Here is a 21264-nt window from a genome sequence, read left to right on the forward strand (position 1 = left end):
CGATAGTTTCCTAGAACAGTATGTAATGGAACCTACGAGGGAACAAGAGGTCCTAGATCTGGTCCTGTGTAATGAGACAGGATTGATTCAGGATCTCATAGTTAGGGATCCTCTCAGAAAGAGCGATCACAATATGATGGAATTTAAAATACAGATGGAGGGTGAGAAGGTAAAATCAAGCACTAGTGTTTTGTGCTTAAACAAAGGAGATTACAATGGGATGAGAGAAGAACTAGCTAAGGTAGACTGGGAGCAAATACTTTATCGTGAAACAGTTGAGGAACAGTGGAGAACCTTCAAAGTGATGTTTCACAGTGCTCAGCAAAGGTTTATACCAACAAAAAGGAAGGACAGTAAAAAGAGGGAAAATCAACCGTGGATATCTAAGGAAATAAGGAAGAGTATCAAATTGAAGGAAAAAACATACAAAGTAGCAAAGATCAGTGGGAGACTAGAGGACTGGGAAATCTTTAGGGGGGCAACAGAAAGCTACTAAAAAAGCTATAAAGAAGAGTAAGATAGATTATGAGAGTAAACTTGCTCAGAATATAAAAACAGATAGTAAAGGTTTCTACAAATACATAAAACAAAAAAGAGTGGCTAAGGTAAATATTGGTCCTTTAGAGGATGAGAAGGGAGATTTAATAATGGGAGATGAGGAAATGGCTGAGGAACTGAACAGGTTTTTTTGGGTCGGTCTTCAGTGGAAGACACAAATAACATGCCAGTGACTGATGGAAATGAGGCTATGACAGGTGAGGACCTTGAGAGGATTGTTATCACCAAGGAGGTAGTGATGGGCAAGCGAATGGGGCTAAAGGTAGACCAGTCTCCTGGACCTGATGGAATGCATCCCAGAGAGCTAAAAGAGATGGCTAGGGAAATTGCAAATGCACTAATGATAATTTACCAAAATTCACTAGACTCTGGGGTGGTCCCGGCGGATTGGAAATTAGCAAACGTGACACCACTGTTTAAAAAAGGAGGTAGGCAGAAAGTGGGTAATTATAGGCCAGTGAGCTTAACTTCGGTAGTAGGGAATATGCTGGAATCTATCATCAAGGAAGAAATAGCGAGGCATCTGGATGGAAATTGTCCCATTGGAGAGACGTAGCATGGGTTCATAAAGGGCAGGTCATGCCTAACTAATTTAGTGGAATTTTTTGAGGACATTAACAGTGCGGTAGATAACGGGGAGCCAATGGATATGGTATATCTGGATTCCGAGAAAGCCTTTGACAATGTGCCACACAAAAGGTTGTTGTATAAGATAAAGATGCATGGCATTAAGGGGAAAGTAGTAGCATGGATAGAGGATTGGTTAATTAATAGAAAGCAAAGAGTGGGGATTAATGTGTGTTTCTTTGGTTGGCAATCAGTAGCTAGTGGTGTCCCTCAGGGATCAGTGTTGGGCCCACAACTGTTCACAATTTACATAGATGATTTGGAGTTGGGGACCAAGGGCAATGTGTCCAAGTTTGCAGACGACACTAAGATAAGTGGTAAAGCAAAAAGTGCAGAGGATCTGGAAGTCTGCAGAGGGTTTTGGATAGGCTAAGTGAATGGGCTAGGGCCTGGCAGATGGAATACAATGTTGACAAATGTGAGGTTATCCATTTTGGTAGGAATAACAGCAAAAGGGATTATTATTTAAATTATAAAATATTAAAACATGCTGCTGTGCAGAGAGACCTGGGTGTGCTAGTGCATGAGTCGCAAAAAGTTGGTTTTCAGGTGCAACAGGTGATTAAGAAGGCAAATGGAATTTTGTCCTTCATTGCTAGAGGGATGGAGTTTAAGACTAGGGAGGTTCTGCTGCAATTGTATAAGGTGTTAGTGAGGCCACACCTGGAGTATTGTGTTCAGTTTTGGTCTCCTTACTTGAGAAAGGACGTACTGGCACTGGAGGGTGTGCAGAGGAGATTCACTAGGTTAATCCCAGAGCTGAAGAGGTTGGATTACGAGGAGAGGTTGAGTAGACTGGGACTGTACTCGTTGGAATTTAGAAGGATGAGGGGGGATCTTATAGAAACATATAAGATTATGAAGGGAATAGATAGGATAGATGTGGGCAGGTTGTTTCCACTGGCGGGTGAAAGCAGAACTAGGGGGCATAGCCTCAAAATAAGGGGAAGTAGATTTAAGACTGAGTTTAAGAGGAACTTCTTCACCCAAAGGGTTGTGAATCTATGGAATTCCTTGCCCAGTGAAGCAGTTGAGGCTCCTTCATTAAATGTTTTTAAGATAAAGATAGATAGTTTTTTGAAGAATAAAGGGATTAAGGGTTATGGTGTTCGGGCCGGAAAGTGGAGCTGAGTCCACATAAGATCAGCCATGATCTCATTGAATGGTGGAGCAGGCTCGAGGGGACAGATGGCCTACTCCTGCTCCTAGTTCTTATGTTCTTATGTACTTGTTTACTTAATATTACATGTTGATTAGAGTGTCAGCCAGAGAATTCAATTGTAAGTTAATAGATCATCCCTTTAAACAGAGTAAAATGAGTTTTCCTCTGGAAAGTAAGAAAGCACTTGTCTCTATTGTACATATAATCTGCAATGTCATAATGTCTGCAAATATGAGTGAAGTGCTTTTCAAGTGTGTATTTTGAAATCACTGCATCAGACAAGTCAGTAAACTCAATTAAATTCAGTTTGTAGCTTAGCCAGGGTGAGCTTTGAAGCTGTTTCTCACCTGATACAATCTTATTTTTATTTGCTGTAAAGGCTGAAGAAGAAGAACGAGAGGAACGGCGAAAATTGCAACTAAAGAGAGATGAGGACCGGAAAAAAGATGAGGAACGATTACGACTTGAAGAGAAGCGAAAAGTATGACCATTGTTTTGCTTTTTAATTTCTTCCATGGAGTTCAACTGACAGTGGCTAATTCTTCACCAAGCACAATTTTTGACAAATAGTGAGTGTTCTTATCTAAGATGAAAAAAGGTCTGGTAGCTTAAACCGGTCTTCTGCAGTGAGACAAAAAGCGCAGGAATGCAACCACATTTATGGCTAAAGGGGACTCATTTGGATTGGTGCCAAAAATATGCAGCATACATTTTAATTGCATCATTGCAGGAATGGACAATTAGCAGTTTATTATCATACTTCTCCAACTGGAGAGCTGAAGAGTGTGATTTCTACAACAGCAACTTGATTGTACCTTTAACGCAATGAAACTTTTCAAGGCACTACACAGGAGCATTATAAAACAAAATATGACACTGAACCACATGAAAGAGAGTTCTGAAGAAGAGTCAGATTAGACTTGAAATGATGACTGTTTCTCCTAAGATACTACCAGACCTGTGTTTTTACAGCACTTTCTGTCCAGTATTCAAAATATTTTGCTTTTCTTTTATATTGAGGAGCTCTTAGGTCAAATGACCAAAAGCCTCGTCAAAGAGGTACGTTTTGATAATTGTCTTAAAGGAGAAAAGAAAAATGGAGAAGTAGAGAGACACTATTCCAGAGTTTGGGGCCGAGGCAACTGAAGGCATGGCCACCAATGGTGCAACGATTAAAATTGGGGATGGTATATAAGGCCAGAATTTGAAGAGCGTAAATATCTTGAAGGGTTGTGGAGGAGAATATAGAAAAGTGTGGCCATGAAGGGATTTGAAAACAAGGATGAGAATTTTTAAATCATGGCATTGCTTGGTCGGGAGCCAGTGTCGGTCAGTGAGCATGGGGTAAGTTGAAAAGTATTTGCTACTAGTTGAGACACAGGCAGCAGAGTTTTGGATCACTTCAAGTTCACAGAGGGTAGAATGTGGAAGACCAGCCAGGAGTTGATTGGAATAGTCAAGCCCAGAGGTAACAAAGGCATGAACCACAACTGCAGTGCAGAAGGAAGCCCCCCCTGCCTACCGAGTCTACACCGGCCCTTGAAAGAGTCCCACACCTCCAACCCATCACTGCATTGTGCTACCATGCTGCCCGTGAATGAGGGTTCCAGCAGCATATGTGCTGAGGCAGGGCCAAAAACGGATGATGTGACAAGAGGTGAAAATAGGCAAACTTAATGATGGCATGGATGTGTGGTTTCAAGCTCATCTTGGGGTCAAATATGACACCAAATTTGTGAACAGTCTGGCTTTGTCTCAGACAGTTGCCAGGGTAAGCAGATAGGAACAGAACTTTGGGTGGTGACTGAACCCAATTGCTTCAGTTTTCCCAATATTTAATTGGAGAATTTTAAAAAATGTATATGTTCATGGGATGTGGGCATCATCACTGGCTAGACCAGCATTTATTGCCCCTTCCTAATTGCTTTGGAGAAGGCGGTGTTGAGCTGCCTTCTGGAATTGCAGCAGTCCTTATGTTGTAGGTTACCCAACAGTTTTGTTAGAGTTCAAGGATTTTGGCCCAATAACAGTGAAGGACTATCAATATAGTTCCAAGTCAAGGTGGTGTGTGACTTATTGGAGGAGAACTTGCAGGTGGTGATGTTCCCAAACACCTGCTGCCCTTGTTCTTCTCTGTGGTAGATGTCATGGGTTTAGAGAGTACTGTCGGGGGTGCCTTGGTGAGTTGCTGTGGTGCATCTTGTAGATGGTACACACTACTGCTACTCTGTGTCAGTGCCCGAGGGCATGAGTGTTTTTGGATGGGGTGCCAATCAAGCAGGCTGGAGAGTGTCAAGCTTCTTGAGTGTTGTTGGAGCAGCACTGGATTTCAAATAAGTACTCCGATAATTTAACAACAGTGGAGGAGTTGAAAGAGGTGGTGGTGGTGAGGAAGAGCTCGGTGTGTCAGCATATATGTGAAAACTAATAAGAAACTAAGAACTAGGAGCAGTGGTAGGCAATTCAGCCCTTTGACAAAGGGTCATCTGGACTCGAAACGTTAGCTCTTTTCTCGCCCTACAGATGCTGCCAGACCTGCTGAGATTTTCCAGCATTTTCTCCTTTGTTTCAGCCCTTTGAGCCTGCTCCGCTATTCAAATCAATCATGGCTGATCTCATCTCTGCCTCATCTCCACCTTCCTGCCTGCTCCCCATAACCCTTTATCCCGCTACTAATTAAAAACTTTGTGTGTTGCTCACAAGGAAGGGGGTGTCAGATTAGCTGAACGTTCCAGGGTCCCTTGAATGGAGGGCCCCAGGCTGCGCTCCGACTAATCCTCTTTCCATCAGGTGCCTGGGGGCTTCTGTGCTTCTTCATGTGATAGAGTAGTAGCTGGAGTGAGATCCAGAAACCCCGCCTTCCTCTGGCACAGACCCTCGTGGATTCCCACCTGTGCCTGAACCATGCAGTTGAAGTCCTGCACCATGGAGCTCATGCCCTCGGCCATGGAAGCCATGAACTCAGCCATGGAGCAGACATCCCCCACCTTGGACTGCAACTCCTGTACCAAGATCTCCGCTGCGGACGCCACCCTTGCAGTGTTGGCCTCATTGCATTGGTGTGATGGCACCATCTCCTCGGATGGAAGGCGATAGGACTCCTCCAGTCGGCCTTTCACTCCGTGGAGAGATGCTGTCATCCCTTCCTGATGCTTGTGACTCTGCCTTTGCCGTTCCAGCAGCTCTGGGACAACTGGACCCAGGGGCACGTCATTGGCCTGAAGCTCAGCAGAGTCCTGGGCTCCGCATCCATCTGAGAACTGGTTCCCTGGGATGTCCCTGCCTCGGCCTGCTGTGGATCTTCAATTGTGAGGCGCTCACCAGTGAATGACCCAGAAGCCTGCCTACTTCTTAGTCCCACCGAGGTGTGAGTATTTGCACTGGTGGAGGATGCAGGTGATAGGCGTGATGCCTCTTCAATGGTGCTGTTCGACAGGGCTCCACGACAGGTGTTGGCAGCCCGTGAGGTGGCTGGGTGAGAGATCACCTTGGAGTTGCAATGGGTATGTATGTGACGGGGTGCAGCAAGAGACTGAAGATGGAAGTCGTACCCTGGCCATGTGAAGGTCATTCATCTTTTTTGCGGCACAGCTGCCCCTTCCTCTTCTGCAGTGCGATGACACTGTCGAAGACCGCCACTGCCTCCCGGTCGGGGGTGTTGACCTGGCTGGACGGACACCTGAGCCAACGTGGTTGAGGACATCCCACCTCTGCCCCAAACCATCCAGGAGTCTGGTCAGGGCTCGCTCTGTGAACCGTGGTGCTGGCTTCCTGGCAACCATTCCCTCCAATGCATCTGGAACAAGTGCTGGTTGGAGCTGCCCACTGATTGCAGTGATTAAGTTGCTCCGGGGAAAATGAATCAGCAGGAAGCTACATGTTACTTAGAAGGCTATTTTAAAGAAAGTGTGGAGCTATAATTCTGAAATTTGTTCAATATCAGAATGAAAATCTGCAGTAAAGTGTGGCAGAAGTTTTTTTTTTGCACCATGTTGCATGTGTGTCTGTTACTGGAGGCGGCAATACCCACAGTTTTGCAACTGCCATTAGTGGTATGATTTTGAGTAGGTGGTGCTCTGAGCACCTAGGTTGTAATACGTAGGTCAGCAACAATGTTTCCAAGTACTCGTAATGATCTAACATCAAACCACTCACTGTGGGAGACAGAACTATGGTATATTGAAGGAAGGTAGTTTTCAATTGCTTAACCTTTTTATGTGATCTTTAAAAGACATAGAATGCTGCTTCATTACAAGAATTATTACAGCCCTACTTCAGTATTTAAGCACATAATCTGGACTGACATTCCAGTGCAGCACTCGGGGAGCCTTTTGGATTATGACATTGAGCAGAGCTCTTGCCAGCCCCCTCGGATAAGTGTAAAAAGTCCCATGTTGCTATTCAAAGAAGATCGTAGGATATTCTCTCGGTTTACCTGCCTCTCAGCCAGCATCACTACTCAGATTATTGCATAATTTATCTCCATGCCCCTTGTGGCACTTATCTGCAAATTGGCTGCTGCATTTTCTATGGGCGCAATCCAGCGGCCACGCTGCGCCGAAAAGCAGCTCGTTGTGGAGCAGCGTGGCCGTTGAACGACAGGAGACCCCTCTCCCTGGATCCACCCGGCTCGCAATGCCTAAATCTCGCAAGGTGTTGTGATGTGAATCCCGCCCACAATAGGCAGGATCACTTTCTGACAAATTGCATTAGAGAGCGAGACAGTAAGCCTCACTCTAATGTGCAGATTCACAAGGTATCTGAAGCTTTGGGATTTAACCCATTCGCCTCAGAGACCTCGGGCAAGCCCCATTCAGCACTGCTTTCCACAAACGGGGACCAGTAGGAACGGCACTCATGGGGTTTTCCAGGGGTTCGGAGGCCCCATGTGCATGCCCTGTGGGCAGGATGGTGCCACCTGGGCAACTTGGCAGTGCCAGCCTGACATCGTGACAATGACACCTGGGTGCCAGCCTGGCACTGCTAAGGTGCCCAAGTGGCACTGCCAGCTGACATGGGCACCGCCAAGTTGGCACTGTTTCAGGGATTGTGCAGGGGTCACAACAATGGGGAGTTCCGGTGAGCAGAGCTCCCCATTGTACAAAACGGGGCTATGCGGCCTCAGCCATGCGTTCCCCGTTCAGGCCCCTTATTTATTGCGACTTGCACTGCGAGCACCGAGAAACATGCGGCTAAAAAAGCTTGCTACTATGTTATAACAGTGGGTCTTTAAACGCACTTAATACTGCAACAGCTATGCAACAGCTATGGCTCTGACAATATTCTGGCAATAGTACTGAAGATATGTGCCCAGAACCTGTTGTGCCCCTGGCTACAACACTGGCATCTACCCGGTAATATGGAAAATTGCCTAGGTATGTCCTCTACACAAAAAGCAGGACAAATCCTACCCGTTCAATTACTGCCCCATCATGAAGTGACAGAAGGGGCCGTCCACAGTGCTATCATGCGGCACTTACTTCATAGAAACATAGAATCCCTACAGTGCAGAAGGAAGCTATGTAGCCCATCGAGTCTGCACTGACCCTGTGAAAGAGCACCTTACCTAGGGTCAGGCCCCCACCCTATCCCCGTAACCCAGAACCCCACTTAATATTTTTGGAAGTGGCAATTGAGCATGGCCAATTCACCAACCCGCACATCTTTGGACTGTTGGAGGAAACCGGAGCACCCAGAGGAAACCCACATAGACATTGGAGAACTTGCAAACTCCACACAGTGAGTCACCTGAGGCCAGTATTGAACCCAGGTCACTGGCACTGTGAGGCAACAGTGCTTACCTCTGTGCCACAGATTACAGTAATAACCTGCTCACTGACGCTCATTTTAGGTTCTGCCAGAGTCACTCAGCTCCTCAGCGCCTTGGTTCAAACATGGACAAAAGAGCTGAATGCCAGACGCGAGGTGAGAATGACTGCTTTTGACATCAAGGCAGCATTTGATTGAGCATGGCATCAAGTAGCCCGAGAAAAACTGGAGTCAATAGGACTCCGGGGGAAATCTCTGCACTGGTTGAAGTCATACCTAGCACAAAGGAAAATGGTTGTGGTGGTTGCAGGTCAGTCATCTCAGTCCTGGGACATCACTGCAGAAGTTCCTCAAGGTAGTGTCCTAGGCCAAACCACCTTCAACTGCTTCATGATTGACCTTCCTTCCAACATAAGTTCAGATGTTGGCAGGTGCGCTGATGATTGCACAATGTTCAGCACCATCCGCGACTCCTGAGACACTGAAGCAGTCCACATGCAAATGCAGCAAGACCTGGCTAGGGCTGACAAGTGGCAAGTAACATTCGCACCACATAAGTGCCAAGCAATGACCATCTCAATAAGAGAGAATCAAACCATCACCCTGTGACATTCACTGGCATTACCATTACCCAAAAGCTTTCTATAGATATGTCAGGAATAAAAGAATGACTAGGGTAAGAGTAGGGCCAGTCAAGGACTGTAGTGGGAAGTTGTGCTTGGAGTCCGAGGAGATAGGAGAGGTGCTAAATGAATATTTTTCGTCAGTATTCACACAGGAAAAAGACAATGTTGTTGAGGAGAATACTGAGATTCAGGCTACTAGACTAGAAGGGCTTGAGGTTCATAAGGAGGAGGTGTTAGCAATTCTGGAAAGTGTAAAAATAGATAAGTCACCTGGGCCGGATGGGATTTATCCTACGATTCTCTGGGAAGCCAGGGAGGAGATTGCTGAGCCTTTGGCTTTGATCTTTAAGTCATCTTTGTCAACAGGAATAGTGCCAGAAGACTGGAGGATAGCAAATGTTGTCCCCTTGTTCAAGAAGGGGAGTAGAGACAACCCCGGTAACTATAGACCAGTGAGCCTTACTTCTGTTGTGGGAAAAATCTTGGAAAGGTTTATAAGAGATAGGGTGTATAATCATCTGGAAAGGAATAATTTGATTAGACATAGTCAACACGGTTTCGTGAAGGGTAGGTCGTGCCTCACAAACCTTATTGAGTTCTTTGAGAAGGTGACCAAACAGATGGATGAGGGTAAAGCAGTTGATGTGGTGTATAATGATTTCAGTAAAGCGTTTGATAAGGTTCCCCACGGTAGGCTACTGCAGAAAATACGGTAGCATGGGATTCAGGGAGATTTAGCAGTTTGGATCAGAAATTGGCTAGCTGGAAGAAGACAAAGGGTGGTGGTTGATGGGAAGTGTTCAGACTGGAGTCCAGTTACTAGTGGTGTACCACAAGGATCTGTTTTGGGGCCACTACTGTTTGTCATTTTTATAAATGACCTGGAGGAGGGCGTAGAAGGATGGGTGAGTAAATTTGCAGATGACACTAAAGTCGGTGGAGTTGTGGACAGTGCGGAAGGATGTTACAAGTTACAGCGCGACATAGATAAGCTGCAGCGCTGGACTGAGATGTGGCAAATGGAGTTTAATGCAGAAAAGTGTGAGGTGATTCATTTTGGAAGGAATAACAGGAAGACAGAGTACTGGGCTAATGGTAAGATTCTTGACAGTGTGGATGAGCAGAGAGATCTCGGTGTCCATGTACATAGATCTCTGAAAGTTGCCACTCAGGTTGAGAGGGTTGTTAAGAAGGCGTACAGTGTGTTAGCTTTTATTGGTAGAGAGATTGAGTTTTGGAGCCATGAGGTCATGTTGCAGCTGTACAAAACTCTGGTGCGGCCGCATTTGGAGTATTGCGTGCAATTCTGGTCACCGCATTATAGGAAGGATGTGGAAGCATTGGAAAGGGTGCAGAGGAGATTTACCAGAATGTTGCCTGGTATGGAGGGAAGATCTTATGAGGAAAGGCCAAGGGACTTGAGGCTGTTTTCATTAGAGAGAAGAAGGTTAAGAGGTGACTTAATTGAGGCATACAAGATGATCAGAGGATTGGATAGGGTGGACAGTGAGATCCTTTTTCCTCGGATGGTGATGTCTAGCACGAGGGGACATAGCTTTAAATTGAGGGGAGATAGATATAAGACAGACGTCAGAGGTAGGTTCTTTACTCAGAGAGTAGTAAGAGTGTGGAATGCCCTGCCTGCAACAGTAGTGGACTCGCCAACACTAAGGGTATTCAAATGGTCATTGGATAGACATATGGACGAAAAGGGAATAGTGTAAATGGGCTTTAGAGTGGTTTCACAGGTCGGCGCAACATCGAGGGCCGAAGGGCCTGTACTGCGCTGTTATGTTCTATGTTCTATGACTGAATCCCCTACTATCAACATCCTGGAATGTTGACCACAAACTGAACTGGACTTGCCGTATAAACACTGTGGCTACAAGAGCAGGCCAGAGGCTTCGAATTCTACGAAGATTAAGTCATGAGTGTGATGGAATATTCCCCACTTGCCTGGATGAGTATAGCTCCAACAACACTAAAGAACCCCCGACACAAAATAGCCCACTTGATTGGCACCCCTTCCACAAGCATTCAGTTCCTCCAGCATCGACGCACAGTACCAGCATTGTGGACCGTCTACAAGAAGCAGTGCAGGAACTCACCAAGGCATCTTAGGCAGCATCTTCCTAACCTACGACCACTACCATCTAGAAGGACAAGGACGGCAGATGCATGGGAACACCACCACCACCTGGATGTTTCCTCCAAGTCCTCCCCATCCTGACTTGGAAATATATTGCCAATCAAAATTCTGGAACTCCCTCCCTATAGCAGAATAGATGTACCTGTACCACAAAGACTGCAGCAGTTCAAGAAGGCAGCTCATCACCACCTTCTCAAGCGTGTCACAGTAGCACAGTGGCTAGCACTGTTGCTTCACGGCACCAGGGACCCGGGTTTGATTCCCGGCTTGGGTCATTTTGTTCGGAGTCTGCACGTTCTCCCTGTGTCTGCGTAGGTTTCCTCCAGGCGCTCCGGTTTCCTCCTACAAGTCCCGAAAGACATGCTTGTTGGGAGAATTGGACATTCTGAATTCTCCCTCATTGTACCCGAAAGGCGCTGAAATGTGGTGACTAGGGGGGTTTTCACAGTAACTTCATTGCTGTGTAATGTAAGCCTACTTGTGAAAATAATAAAGATATTATTATTTTTTTTTTTTTTTTTTTTTTTTAAAGAGTACCCAATTCTTTTCTTTTCCAATTAAGGGGCAATGTAGTGTGGTCAATCCACCTACCTGAACATCTTTGGGTTGTGGGGGTGCGACCCATATAGTCATGGGCAGAATGTGCAAACTGCACATGGGCAGTGACCCGGGGCCGGGGTCGAACCCAGGTCTTCAGTGCTGTGAGGCAGCATTGTTAACCACTGTGCCACCGTGCTGCCTTCTCAAGGGCAATTAAAGATGCCTTAGCCAGCGAAGCCCACATCCCGTTTAAAAAAAAAAAATAGGGACTGCACAGTGGCGCGGTGGTTAGCACTGCTGCCTACGTCGCTGAGGACCGCGGTACGATCCCGGGCCTGCTCGGCAACCGGAAATTCCTGTCTGTAGCAATCATGCGGCGGACACAGATGAAAAATCCAGCCCATTATCTAAGACTTGAAAGCTTTCTTGAAAGTTTTATTTAAATTTTTACCTCCTGTTTTGAGTAAAAGTCCCTTCCACGCTTTTAGACTCCAAAATAGTGTTATTTTTTTATGTCACAAGAAATATTTTGAAATTAATTTTATTGGTGCAGTGGAATTCATAGCATGAGGGAAAACACTCCCCTTCTTTTAATTAGAAGTAATATTAGCAAACGTTTTAATATTCCTGTTGAGGCCCTTTCACAGTGTAGTTTGATGCAGGAGTCATTTTTAATAAAACATGTGTTTCCTGTGTAGACTATCATAAAAACATTGTCTACAGTCAGAATCTTTTTAAAAATAGCTCTTGGCTGCTTTCTCCTTGTATTGTGAAACAGGGGCATCACTTACCAGTTAAAATGGCAGTTGTCTGTGGTAATAATAGTTATGAACTCCAGTGATCTATAGCCTTACTGTGACTTAGTTGTGTAGTACAGAAAGCTGCCGATGTCAGGCACCTTGTCAGAAGCCATGCCTGTTTTGTTTTTTATCTAGGCCCACAAGTAGTCCAGTGTAATCTTTTTCCGTTTATTTCCTAATATTTCCCTTGTAACAGCACCTCGTGCCTATCTTTTAAAAAAACTTTAGATTATTGCTTGAATAGTGCTGTATTGTTGTATGAGGTAATAGTCATTCACAACACTGGAAAGTTATAAAATATAAGAGTACTCACTATCAAAATTGCCTTTCAAGCAGAGCTGCTTAATAAAGGGATGGTGTTTCTGCATTGGGCACAATTGGGAAATTGCATCCACAATATACTAGAGATTGTGCTGCTTAGATTAGAGTTCACGTTTCCATGATTAAGATTTTCAATCAGTAACTTCATTGAAGCCTACTTTTGAGAATAAGCAATTTTCATTTTCAATCGGGCAGAATAATGCTTTCCTTTTTCAATTTCCTTTAAAAAGTATTTCTCTGTATTTAAGTGCGGTAACCTGGTGCTGTTTCATTAATAGAACTGAAAACCTGTTTATCACCCAAATAAGCATTTTTAAATAAGCCCGAGTAACCCGAATTTAAAAACACTGGAAATTACTTAAATCGATGCTGAACAATTGAATAAATTTCACTGGTGAACATTGATCGGTTTCTAACTAATTTTTTTGAAGTCAGAACTTGTCAAATATAAAAACAGAAGGTGCTGGATGAGCCCAGAAGATCTGGCAGCATCTGTGGAGGGAGAAACCAAGTTGATGTTTGGAGTCCATATCTCTTCTTTAGAGCTGAAGACAGGTGGAAATGTGATGGATTATATAGTTGGAGAGTGGGCCGGACAAGGTAGAGTAGATTAGAAGGGCGGGGCTAGGTGGGAGTCTAGGAGAGCTTGACAAGGGCACAAGGTAAAGGGAGTGCTAATGGTAGCATTAAAGGCAAAAGAATGTGCAGATAGTAACATAAAGATTAGATAGCAGAATGTGTTAATAGGAGAACAAAGGCCAGTGGTCAGTGGAAAGCAAGTGACAGATGGCCGTGGTGTGTCGAGGGGGTGGGTGGGGGGGGCGGGGGGGGGGGGGGGGGGGGGGGGGGGGCGGGCGGTTGCAGTAAGGATGCAGACCACTGATTTATGTCACGAGGAAATTTCATTTCCACTGAATGACATGATTGTCTTGTGACATGTGATTCCGCCCTGAGAATAATGATTGTGTGGTTAGGCCCGACCTTTCACAGATTTGGTTATCATCTACTAATTGGTTTAGCTTGACTTAAGAACCATGCAGTTTTCAACTGATTTTGTACTTTTGCCTAATTGGGATTCAAAATGGCAAGTTAAGATAAAAACAGAATTGGTCTGGCCTTTTTAGGTAACTCCCCCCCCCCCCCCCCCCCCCCCCATCTGTGCTTCAACATGTATTTCTGGGACATGTTCAATCATATATTCTGGTTTGTCGTGGAACACAAGCTTTTTACTTCACAAGTCTTAGATTTTCAAGTAAAAAGTAAGTGATCTAGGTGTTTATTCACCAGAAACTAGCTGAAATGTCACTCTCCTCCCTGCTCCCACACACTGCCATTCTTTTCAGCCCCTCTTCCATAAACACATGCAGAGTCTTCCTTCCCCTTATAGAGACACTTACCACCCTGAAACCTCCTTGTAGCATACTGAATATTTTCTGGGTGTTGATATTGGCTGCAGCTTCTACTTGCACTGTTGCTTTCCTCTGGGATTGGGCTGTATTTCCAACCTTTAGTTCTGAGATCCCATTGTTGTTGTTCCAGGACCTTATTGGTGTTGTTGAAGGAATGGCAATGTACATCCGCATCAGGATAGTGTGTGATCGGGTCTTCGCGTGGCGCCCATGGAGTGAGTGGTTGCACACAGGGTAGCTACGGCTTGAAGGCGTTGGTTTGGGCATTTTATACCAATTAACGGGGTAACTCCGGCAGGAAAGTGGCGTGGAAGGTGTAGAGGGAGAAGTTCTCCCCAAGAGTCGCATGTCTATTGGCTACCAGCCCCAGCAAAAAACAGTTAAAGATCTGGCTGAGGAATTGGAGGGGGGCTGTGGCACAGCAACAATTGCGTGAATGGCGGAGGGGAACGGGTGGTCACATGTGGGAAATCCCAGACGGAGCAGTTGATGGCTTTCATCAAAGAGGAATTTCGTCAGCAAAGGAAGGAGGTGCATGGCGACTGGTGAAAGGCCATTGAGGGAGCAGTAGCACCTCTGCAAGGATCGATGGACTGTGTAGAGAAGTGCCACAAGGCGCATGGGGCAATGATACCCGAGGTGGTATCCATCCAGAACGATTGGATTGTGTCCTTGGAGTAAGGGATCCTGGGGCATCTATGCAAGTCGTTGCGAGTGAAGGTGGAGGAGCAGAACAGGTCTAGGCGGCAGAACTTGCAAATGTGGGTCTGTCAGAAGGTGTGGCAGGAACGAGTGCCAGGAAGTATGTGTCGAGGATGCTGGTTAGCTTGGTGGAGGAGAGAGTGCTGGACAAGGCCCCAGAGGTAGACCAGGCACTCGGGTACTTAAGGCAGAGGTTGAGGGTGGAGGAGCTGTCCTAGGCGGTGATTGTGCGATTGCACCATTTGTGGAGGAGGAGAAGATTCTAAGGTGGGCCAGGGAGAAGCGAGACTGTGAATTGGAAGGGACTGTGTCTCAATATACCAGGACATTAGCGGAGAGCTGGCGAAGAAGCATGCTGGATTCAACAGAGCCAAGGCAGTGCTGTATCGCAGGAAGTATCGGTTTGGGGTGTTTTACCTGGCAAAACTTTGGGTCACGTTTTAAGGCCAGGAGTACTACTTTGTGACGCCAGAAGAGACCAGTGACTTTATAAGGGAATATAAACTGGGTGAGAACTGAGAGTTGGTGTGAGATGGAGGAGCTAAATCTGCAAAGGTTGGATGTTATAGTGTTTTGCGTTGCCGGAGGTTGGGAATTTTTCAGGGAGTTGTATGTTTGTAAGGGGGTGATCATGCGTGGGACAAGGAGATGCACATGGGTGGGACAAGTATTTCACTCGGGGTATGAAGTCGCGGGGGGTGGCCATTTTGTTGAATAAAAGGACGGGGTTTGTGGAGGTCAGTGAAGACTGGGTCCGGGGGGAAGATATGTGATAGTGAATGGGGTGTTGGAGGGGACGCCGGTGGTGCTAATCAACGTATGTGCACTGAATTGGGATGATATGGGGTTTGTAAAGTGTTTATTGGGAGCGATCCCAGACATAGACACATAGCAGCTGATTATGGGTGGAGATTTTAATTGCGTGATGGAACCGAAGGTGGACAGGTCGAGCCCCAAGTCAATGGGAAGGTTGAGGATGGCAAAGGAGTTGGGAGGGTTTATGGACCGTATGGGAATGGTCCATCTGTGGAGGTTCAAGAAATGGGAGGAAGGAGTACTCCTCCTTACACGTATATAAGGTGTATTCTGGAATTGATTTCATTGTGGGTGAGTGGCGTGGTGTTGATGGGGATGGAATATGCGGGAAGTGTGATATCTGATCATGTGCTGCATTGGCTAGAGGGCAGGCTTAGCTCTGGCAAGTGCAGAGCCAGGGAAGGAGGCTAGATTCAGGTCTTTTGGCAGGTAAGGGGTTTTGTGAAAAGGTGAGGTGGGCAATTGGGGATTAATCAGAACGGGGATTGTCGGCGGCCACATTCTGGAATGCATTGAAGGCGGTGGTCTGAAGGGAGATGATCTCGTTCTTGGCGCACAAGTACACGAGGTGGAGGGAGGAGCACGGACGGCTACTGGACAAGAGAGTCAAGGTAGACAGGAGGTACTCTGGGACTCCCATTAAGGAGTTGTTGGAGAGTGTGGTGAACTACTGTAATAGGAGATGCAAGGTAGGACCTGCACTACAGGTTCGCCGGTAGCTCCTGCCGGCTGGCTCCGCCCACGGAGAACTGTATAATTATGCATGACCTCCAGTGCCCTGCCATTTGCCCAGCTGCAGCAGGAGGCCTCGCATCTGACTGTAATAAAGCCACAGTTGTACCCAACTTTAGTCTTTGTGCAATTGATCGTGCATCAGAGAGGAAGAGGCTTCAGGGACAGTTTGATAGGTTGACAACGGAAACGGCGGTGGAGCAGTTGCAGAGGACGAGGGGGGGGTACGATATGAATTTGGAGTGAAGGTGAGGTGTATGCTGGCCCACCAACTGCAGAGGCAGGCGGCATATAGGGAAATTCTAAGGGTGCGGACAGAGAAAGGAAGGTGGAGTCAGAGCTTGGGAGGATGACCAAGGTATTCAGGGGTATTATGAGAAGCTGTACAGGGCCCTGCCGGGTGGAGAGGAAGGGGTTATGGGACGTTTTTTGGATGAGTTAGAGTTTACAAGGTTGGAGGAAGAGGGGAGGCAGGGGGCTGGCGAACTTGCTGCACCATTATTGGGTGGAGAATGTGGAGCGGGTGAGGCGATGGTTGGGTGAGGGGGTGGAGTGGTTCAGGCTGGAGGAGCAGTCCTGTAGGGGATCCAGTCTGAGGACTAAGGTGACGGTTCTACTGCCTGAGTATATGGGGAACCTGGTGATGTAGTCAACGGTCAGGGTGTAGAATCAGCTGAGGAGACATTTGGAAGGGATATCGGTTTTGATGCCACTCTGTGGGAATCACAGGTTTAAGCTGGGGGAGATGTATGGGAAGTGGAGGGAGGCGGGGCTGGAGAGGGTGAGGGACTTTAACTCGGAAGAGAAGTTTGCAGGTTTGGATGAGTTTTGGGAGAGATTTGAGTTACCGAGGGGAAGTGAATTTAGATATATGCAGGTGAGTGTCTTTGCACAAAATGAGTGGAGGGCATTTCCTAGGTTGCCAGAATACACTTTATTGGAGCAACTGCTGCTCCTGGATGAGTTGGGGGTGGGTAGGATTGGGGACATATATGGGTGGTTGGGTATGGCACGGGGGTTGGGGGGTGTATGCAGGTGGTGAGGATCAAGAACAAATGGAGGGATAATAAGCTGGGGACTGTGGTGTGAGGCGATGCAGAGGGTGAACTCAATCTCTTGCGCGAGGATGAGTTGGTCCTGTTAACATGGTGCATAGGGTGCACATGACCCGGGCGAGGATGAGTGGGTTCTTCCAGGTAGTGGACGATGAGTGCGAGAAGCATGGGCGGGAGCCAGCGAATCATGCATACATGTTTTGGGGCTGCGAGAAGCTGGAGAGATACTGGGATGCGGTGTTTGGGACACTATCTAAGGTGGTGGGGGTGGAGGTCAGGCCGGACCCGATGTTGGTGATTTTTGGTGTTTCGGGAATGCCGGAGCTGCTGGAGGGGAAGGGGGCCAGAGTTGTGGCCTTCGCCTCTCTGATTGCCCGGTGAAGGATCCTGCTAGATTGAAAGTCGGATATGCTGCTGGGAGTGGCGGCCTGGCTGGGGGACCTGTACGACTTTCTCCGGTTGCAGAAGATTAAGTGTGGAGAGTTTCGAGATGTGGTGTTTGAGGAACGGTTTGTCATGGGAGGGAGTAAAAAGGGCAAAGATTGTGCAAACTATGGATGTTGATTTTGTGGAGTGTGTATTTTATATGTTGCTGTTTTTTTCTACATGTTTGAAATAAAGTACATTTTGGCAAAAAAGGATAGTGTGTGACTGGAAGATGACAACATCTGCTGCCCTTTGACCTTCTTGGTGCTGGAGGTTGAGTGTTTGAGAGGTGAAGCTGAAGAAGGCTTTGCAAGTTGCAGCAATGGGCGGCATGGTAGCACAGTGGCTAGCACTGTTGCTTCACATCGCCAGGGTCCCAGGTCTGATTCCCAGTTTGGGTCACTGTCTGTGCGGAGTCTGCACATTCTCCCTGTGTCTGCGTGGGTTTCCTCCGTGTACTCCAGTTTCCTCCCACAAGTCCTGAATTACATGCTCTTGGGTGAATAGGACATTCTGAATCCTCCCTCTGTGTACCCGAACAGGCGCTGTAATGTGGTGACTAGGGGATTTTCACAGTAACTTCAATGCAGTGTTAATGTAAGCCTACTTGTGACCATCAAGATTATTTTTAAAAATGCATCCAGTAGGTAGTGCACACTGAAACAACAGTGTACTGATGGTGCCGTGGGTAAATGCTTAAGCTAATGGATGTGGTGCCTATACGGCAGATTGCTCCCTTCTGGATTGGATTAAGCTTCTTGAATGTTGTTGCAGCTGCATTCATGTCGATAACTGGAAAGTGTTCCATCACTTTCCTGACTTGAGTTGGCAGTAGAGAGGTTCTGGGTGTCAAGATGTGAGCCACTCACTACAGCATACCCAATTTGTGAACTGCAGGCTCCTAAAAGATGATGACCAGATAATCTGTTCGGAGATATTAATTGGGGGATAAATATCAGCCAGGGTACTGGGGATAATTCCCCTGTACTTCATGGAGATAGTGCCATGGTACCTTTTCTGTGTACCTGAGGACGCAATCGAGACTCCAGGATGGTATGTTGCCTCCCTGGTGCAAGGGTCAAGGATGTCTCGGAGCGGCTGCTGGACATTCTGGGGGGGTGGGGGGGAGGGGAGGGGAGGTGAACAGCCAGCTGTCGTGGTGCACATAGGCACAAATGATATAGGTAAAAAACAGGATGAGGTCCTACAAGCTGAATTTAGGGAGTTAGGAGTTAAACTAAAAAGTAGGACCTCAAAGGTAGTAATCTCAGGATTGCTACCAGTGCCACGACCTAGTCAGAGTAGGAATGTCAGGATAGATAGGATGAATGCGTGGCTCGAGAGATCGTGCAAGAAGAAGGGATTCAAATTCCTGGGGCATTGGAACCGGTTCTGGGGGAGATGGGACCAGTACAAACTGGACAGTCTGCACCTGGGCAGGACTGGAACCGCTGTCTGAGGGGGGTGTTTGCTAGAGTTGTTGGGGACGGTTTTAAACTAATGTGGCAGTCGGATGGGATCCAATGTAGGAAGTCGGAGGGAATAAAACGGGGCCAGAAACAAAAATCAGTAAGGGGGAAAGTGTAAGGCAGAGAAGCCATAGTCAAAAATCAATAAGGGCCACAGTACAGGGTACAGTGACTTAGGAGAGTGTGAAAATGGAGGTGGCCAATGCAGGATTGAGGGTGTTATACCTAAATGCGCGCAGTATACGGAACAAGGTAAATGAGCTTGTTGCACACAATGAAATTGGCCGGTATGATGTTTTGGGCATCACCGGACGTGGCTGCAAGAGGATCAGGGCTGGGATCTCAATATCCAAGGATATATGTCCTATCGAAAGGACAGGGAGATGGGCAAAGGGGGCGGGGTTGCATTGTCAGTAAGGAATTAAGTTAAATCGATAGCAAGGAACGATATAGGATCAGAAGGCACAGAATCTCTGCGGGTAGCGTTGAGGAATCGCAAAGGTAAAAAGACCCTGATGGGAGTTATGTACAGGCCCCCTAGCAGTAGTCAGGATGTGGGGCAGAAAGTAAATCAGGAGATAGAAAAGGCATGTAAAAAAGGCAATATTACAATAATCATGGGGGACTTCAATATGCAGGTGGACTGGGAAAATCAGGTTGGTAGTGGATCTGAAGAAATGGAATTTGTGGAATGTCTAAGAGATGTTATTTTGGAACAGCTTGTGACAGAGCCTACTAGGGAACAGGCAATTCTGGATTTGGTGATGTGTAATGAGGCAGACTTGATTAGGGAACTTAAGGTGAAGGAACCCTTAGGGAGCAGTGACCACAATATGATAGAATTTACCCTGCAGTTTGAGAGGGAGAAGCTGCAATCAGATGTAACAGTATTACAATTAAATAAGGATAACTACAAAGACATATGGGAGGAGCTGGCCAGAGTTAATTGGACAAGGAGCCTAGCAGGGGAGACAGTGGAACAGCGATGGCAGGGGTTTTTGGGGGTTATTAGGGATGCACAACATAAATTCATCCCAAGGAGGAGGAAACATGCTAAGGGGAGGACAAGGCATCCATGGCTTATGAGGGATGTCAAGGACAGCATAAAGGCTTAGGAAAAAGCATACAAAGTGGCGAGCATTAGTGGGAAACCAGAGGATTGGGAAGCCTTTAAAAGCGAGCAGAGGACAACTAAAAAAGCAATAAAGGGGGAGAAGATGAAGTACGAGTGCAAGCTAGTTAGTAATATAAAGGAAGATAGGAAGAGTTTTTTTCAATATATCAAAGGCAAGAGAGAGGCAAAAATAGACATTGGACTAATAGAAAATGTGGCTGGAGAAGGAATAATAGTAAACAAAGAAATGGCAGATGAACTGAATAGTTACTTTGCATCAGTCTTCACGGTCGAAGACACCAGTGGGATTCCAGAGCTCCAGGAGAACCAGGGGGTGGAAGGTGAGTGCAGTGACCATTACTAAGGAGCAGGGTCTGGGGAAACTGAAAGGTCTGAAGGTGGATAAGTCACCTGGACCGGATGGACTACACCCCAGGGTCCTAAAAGAGATAGCTGAGGAAATTGTGGACGCATTAGTGATGATCTTTCAGGAATCACTGGAGTCAGGAAGGGTCCCAGAGGACTGCAAGGTGGCTAATATAACACCACTGTTTGAGAAGGGAGGGAGGCAGAAGACGGGAAATTATAGGCCGGTTAGCCTGACTTCGGTCATTGGTAAGATATTAGAGTCTGTTATTAAAGATCGGATTGCGAAGAACTTGGAAGTGCATGGTAAAATAGGACTGAGTCAGCAAGGCTTTGTCAAAGGGAGGTTGTATCTGACAAATCTGTTAGAGTTCTTTGAGGAGGTAACAAGCAAGTTAGACAAAGGAGAATCAGTGGACATGATTTATTTAGGTTTCCAGAAGGCCTCTGACAAGGTGCCGCATAGGAGACTGTTAAATAATTAAAAGCCCATGGTGTTAAGGGTAAGATCCTGGCATGGATAGAGGATTGGCTGACTGGCAGAAGGCAAAGAGTGGGGATAAAGGGGTCTTTTTCAGGATGGCAGCCAGTGACTAGTGGTGTGGGTCTGTGCTGGGACCACA

General features: G+C 46.6%; 1 protein-coding gene across 4 annotated transcripts in view; it reads left to right on the forward strand.

The window, feature by feature from the left end:
* Positions 1-21264, forward strand: part of LOC140409254 (DDRGK domain-containing protein 1-like) — a 151337-nt gene that overhangs the window by 105538 nt on the left and 24535 nt on the right. For all 4 annotated transcript variants that reach the window (XM_072497593.1, XM_072497591.1, XM_072497592.1 and 1 more), the window contains one exon: positions 2727-2828. In XM_072497593.1, coding sequence (XP_072353694.1) covers positions 2727-2828 — 102 coding nt within the window. The remainder of the gene's footprint in view (positions 1-2726; positions 2829-21264) is intronic.

This window comes from Scyliorhinus torazame, chromosome 3, assembly GCF_047496885.1.
Source record: "Scyliorhinus torazame isolate Kashiwa2021f chromosome 3, sScyTor2.1, whole genome shotgun sequence".
NCBI classification, from domain to species: domain Eukaryota; kingdom Metazoa; phylum Chordata; class Chondrichthyes; order Carcharhiniformes; family Scyliorhinidae; genus Scyliorhinus; species Scyliorhinus torazame.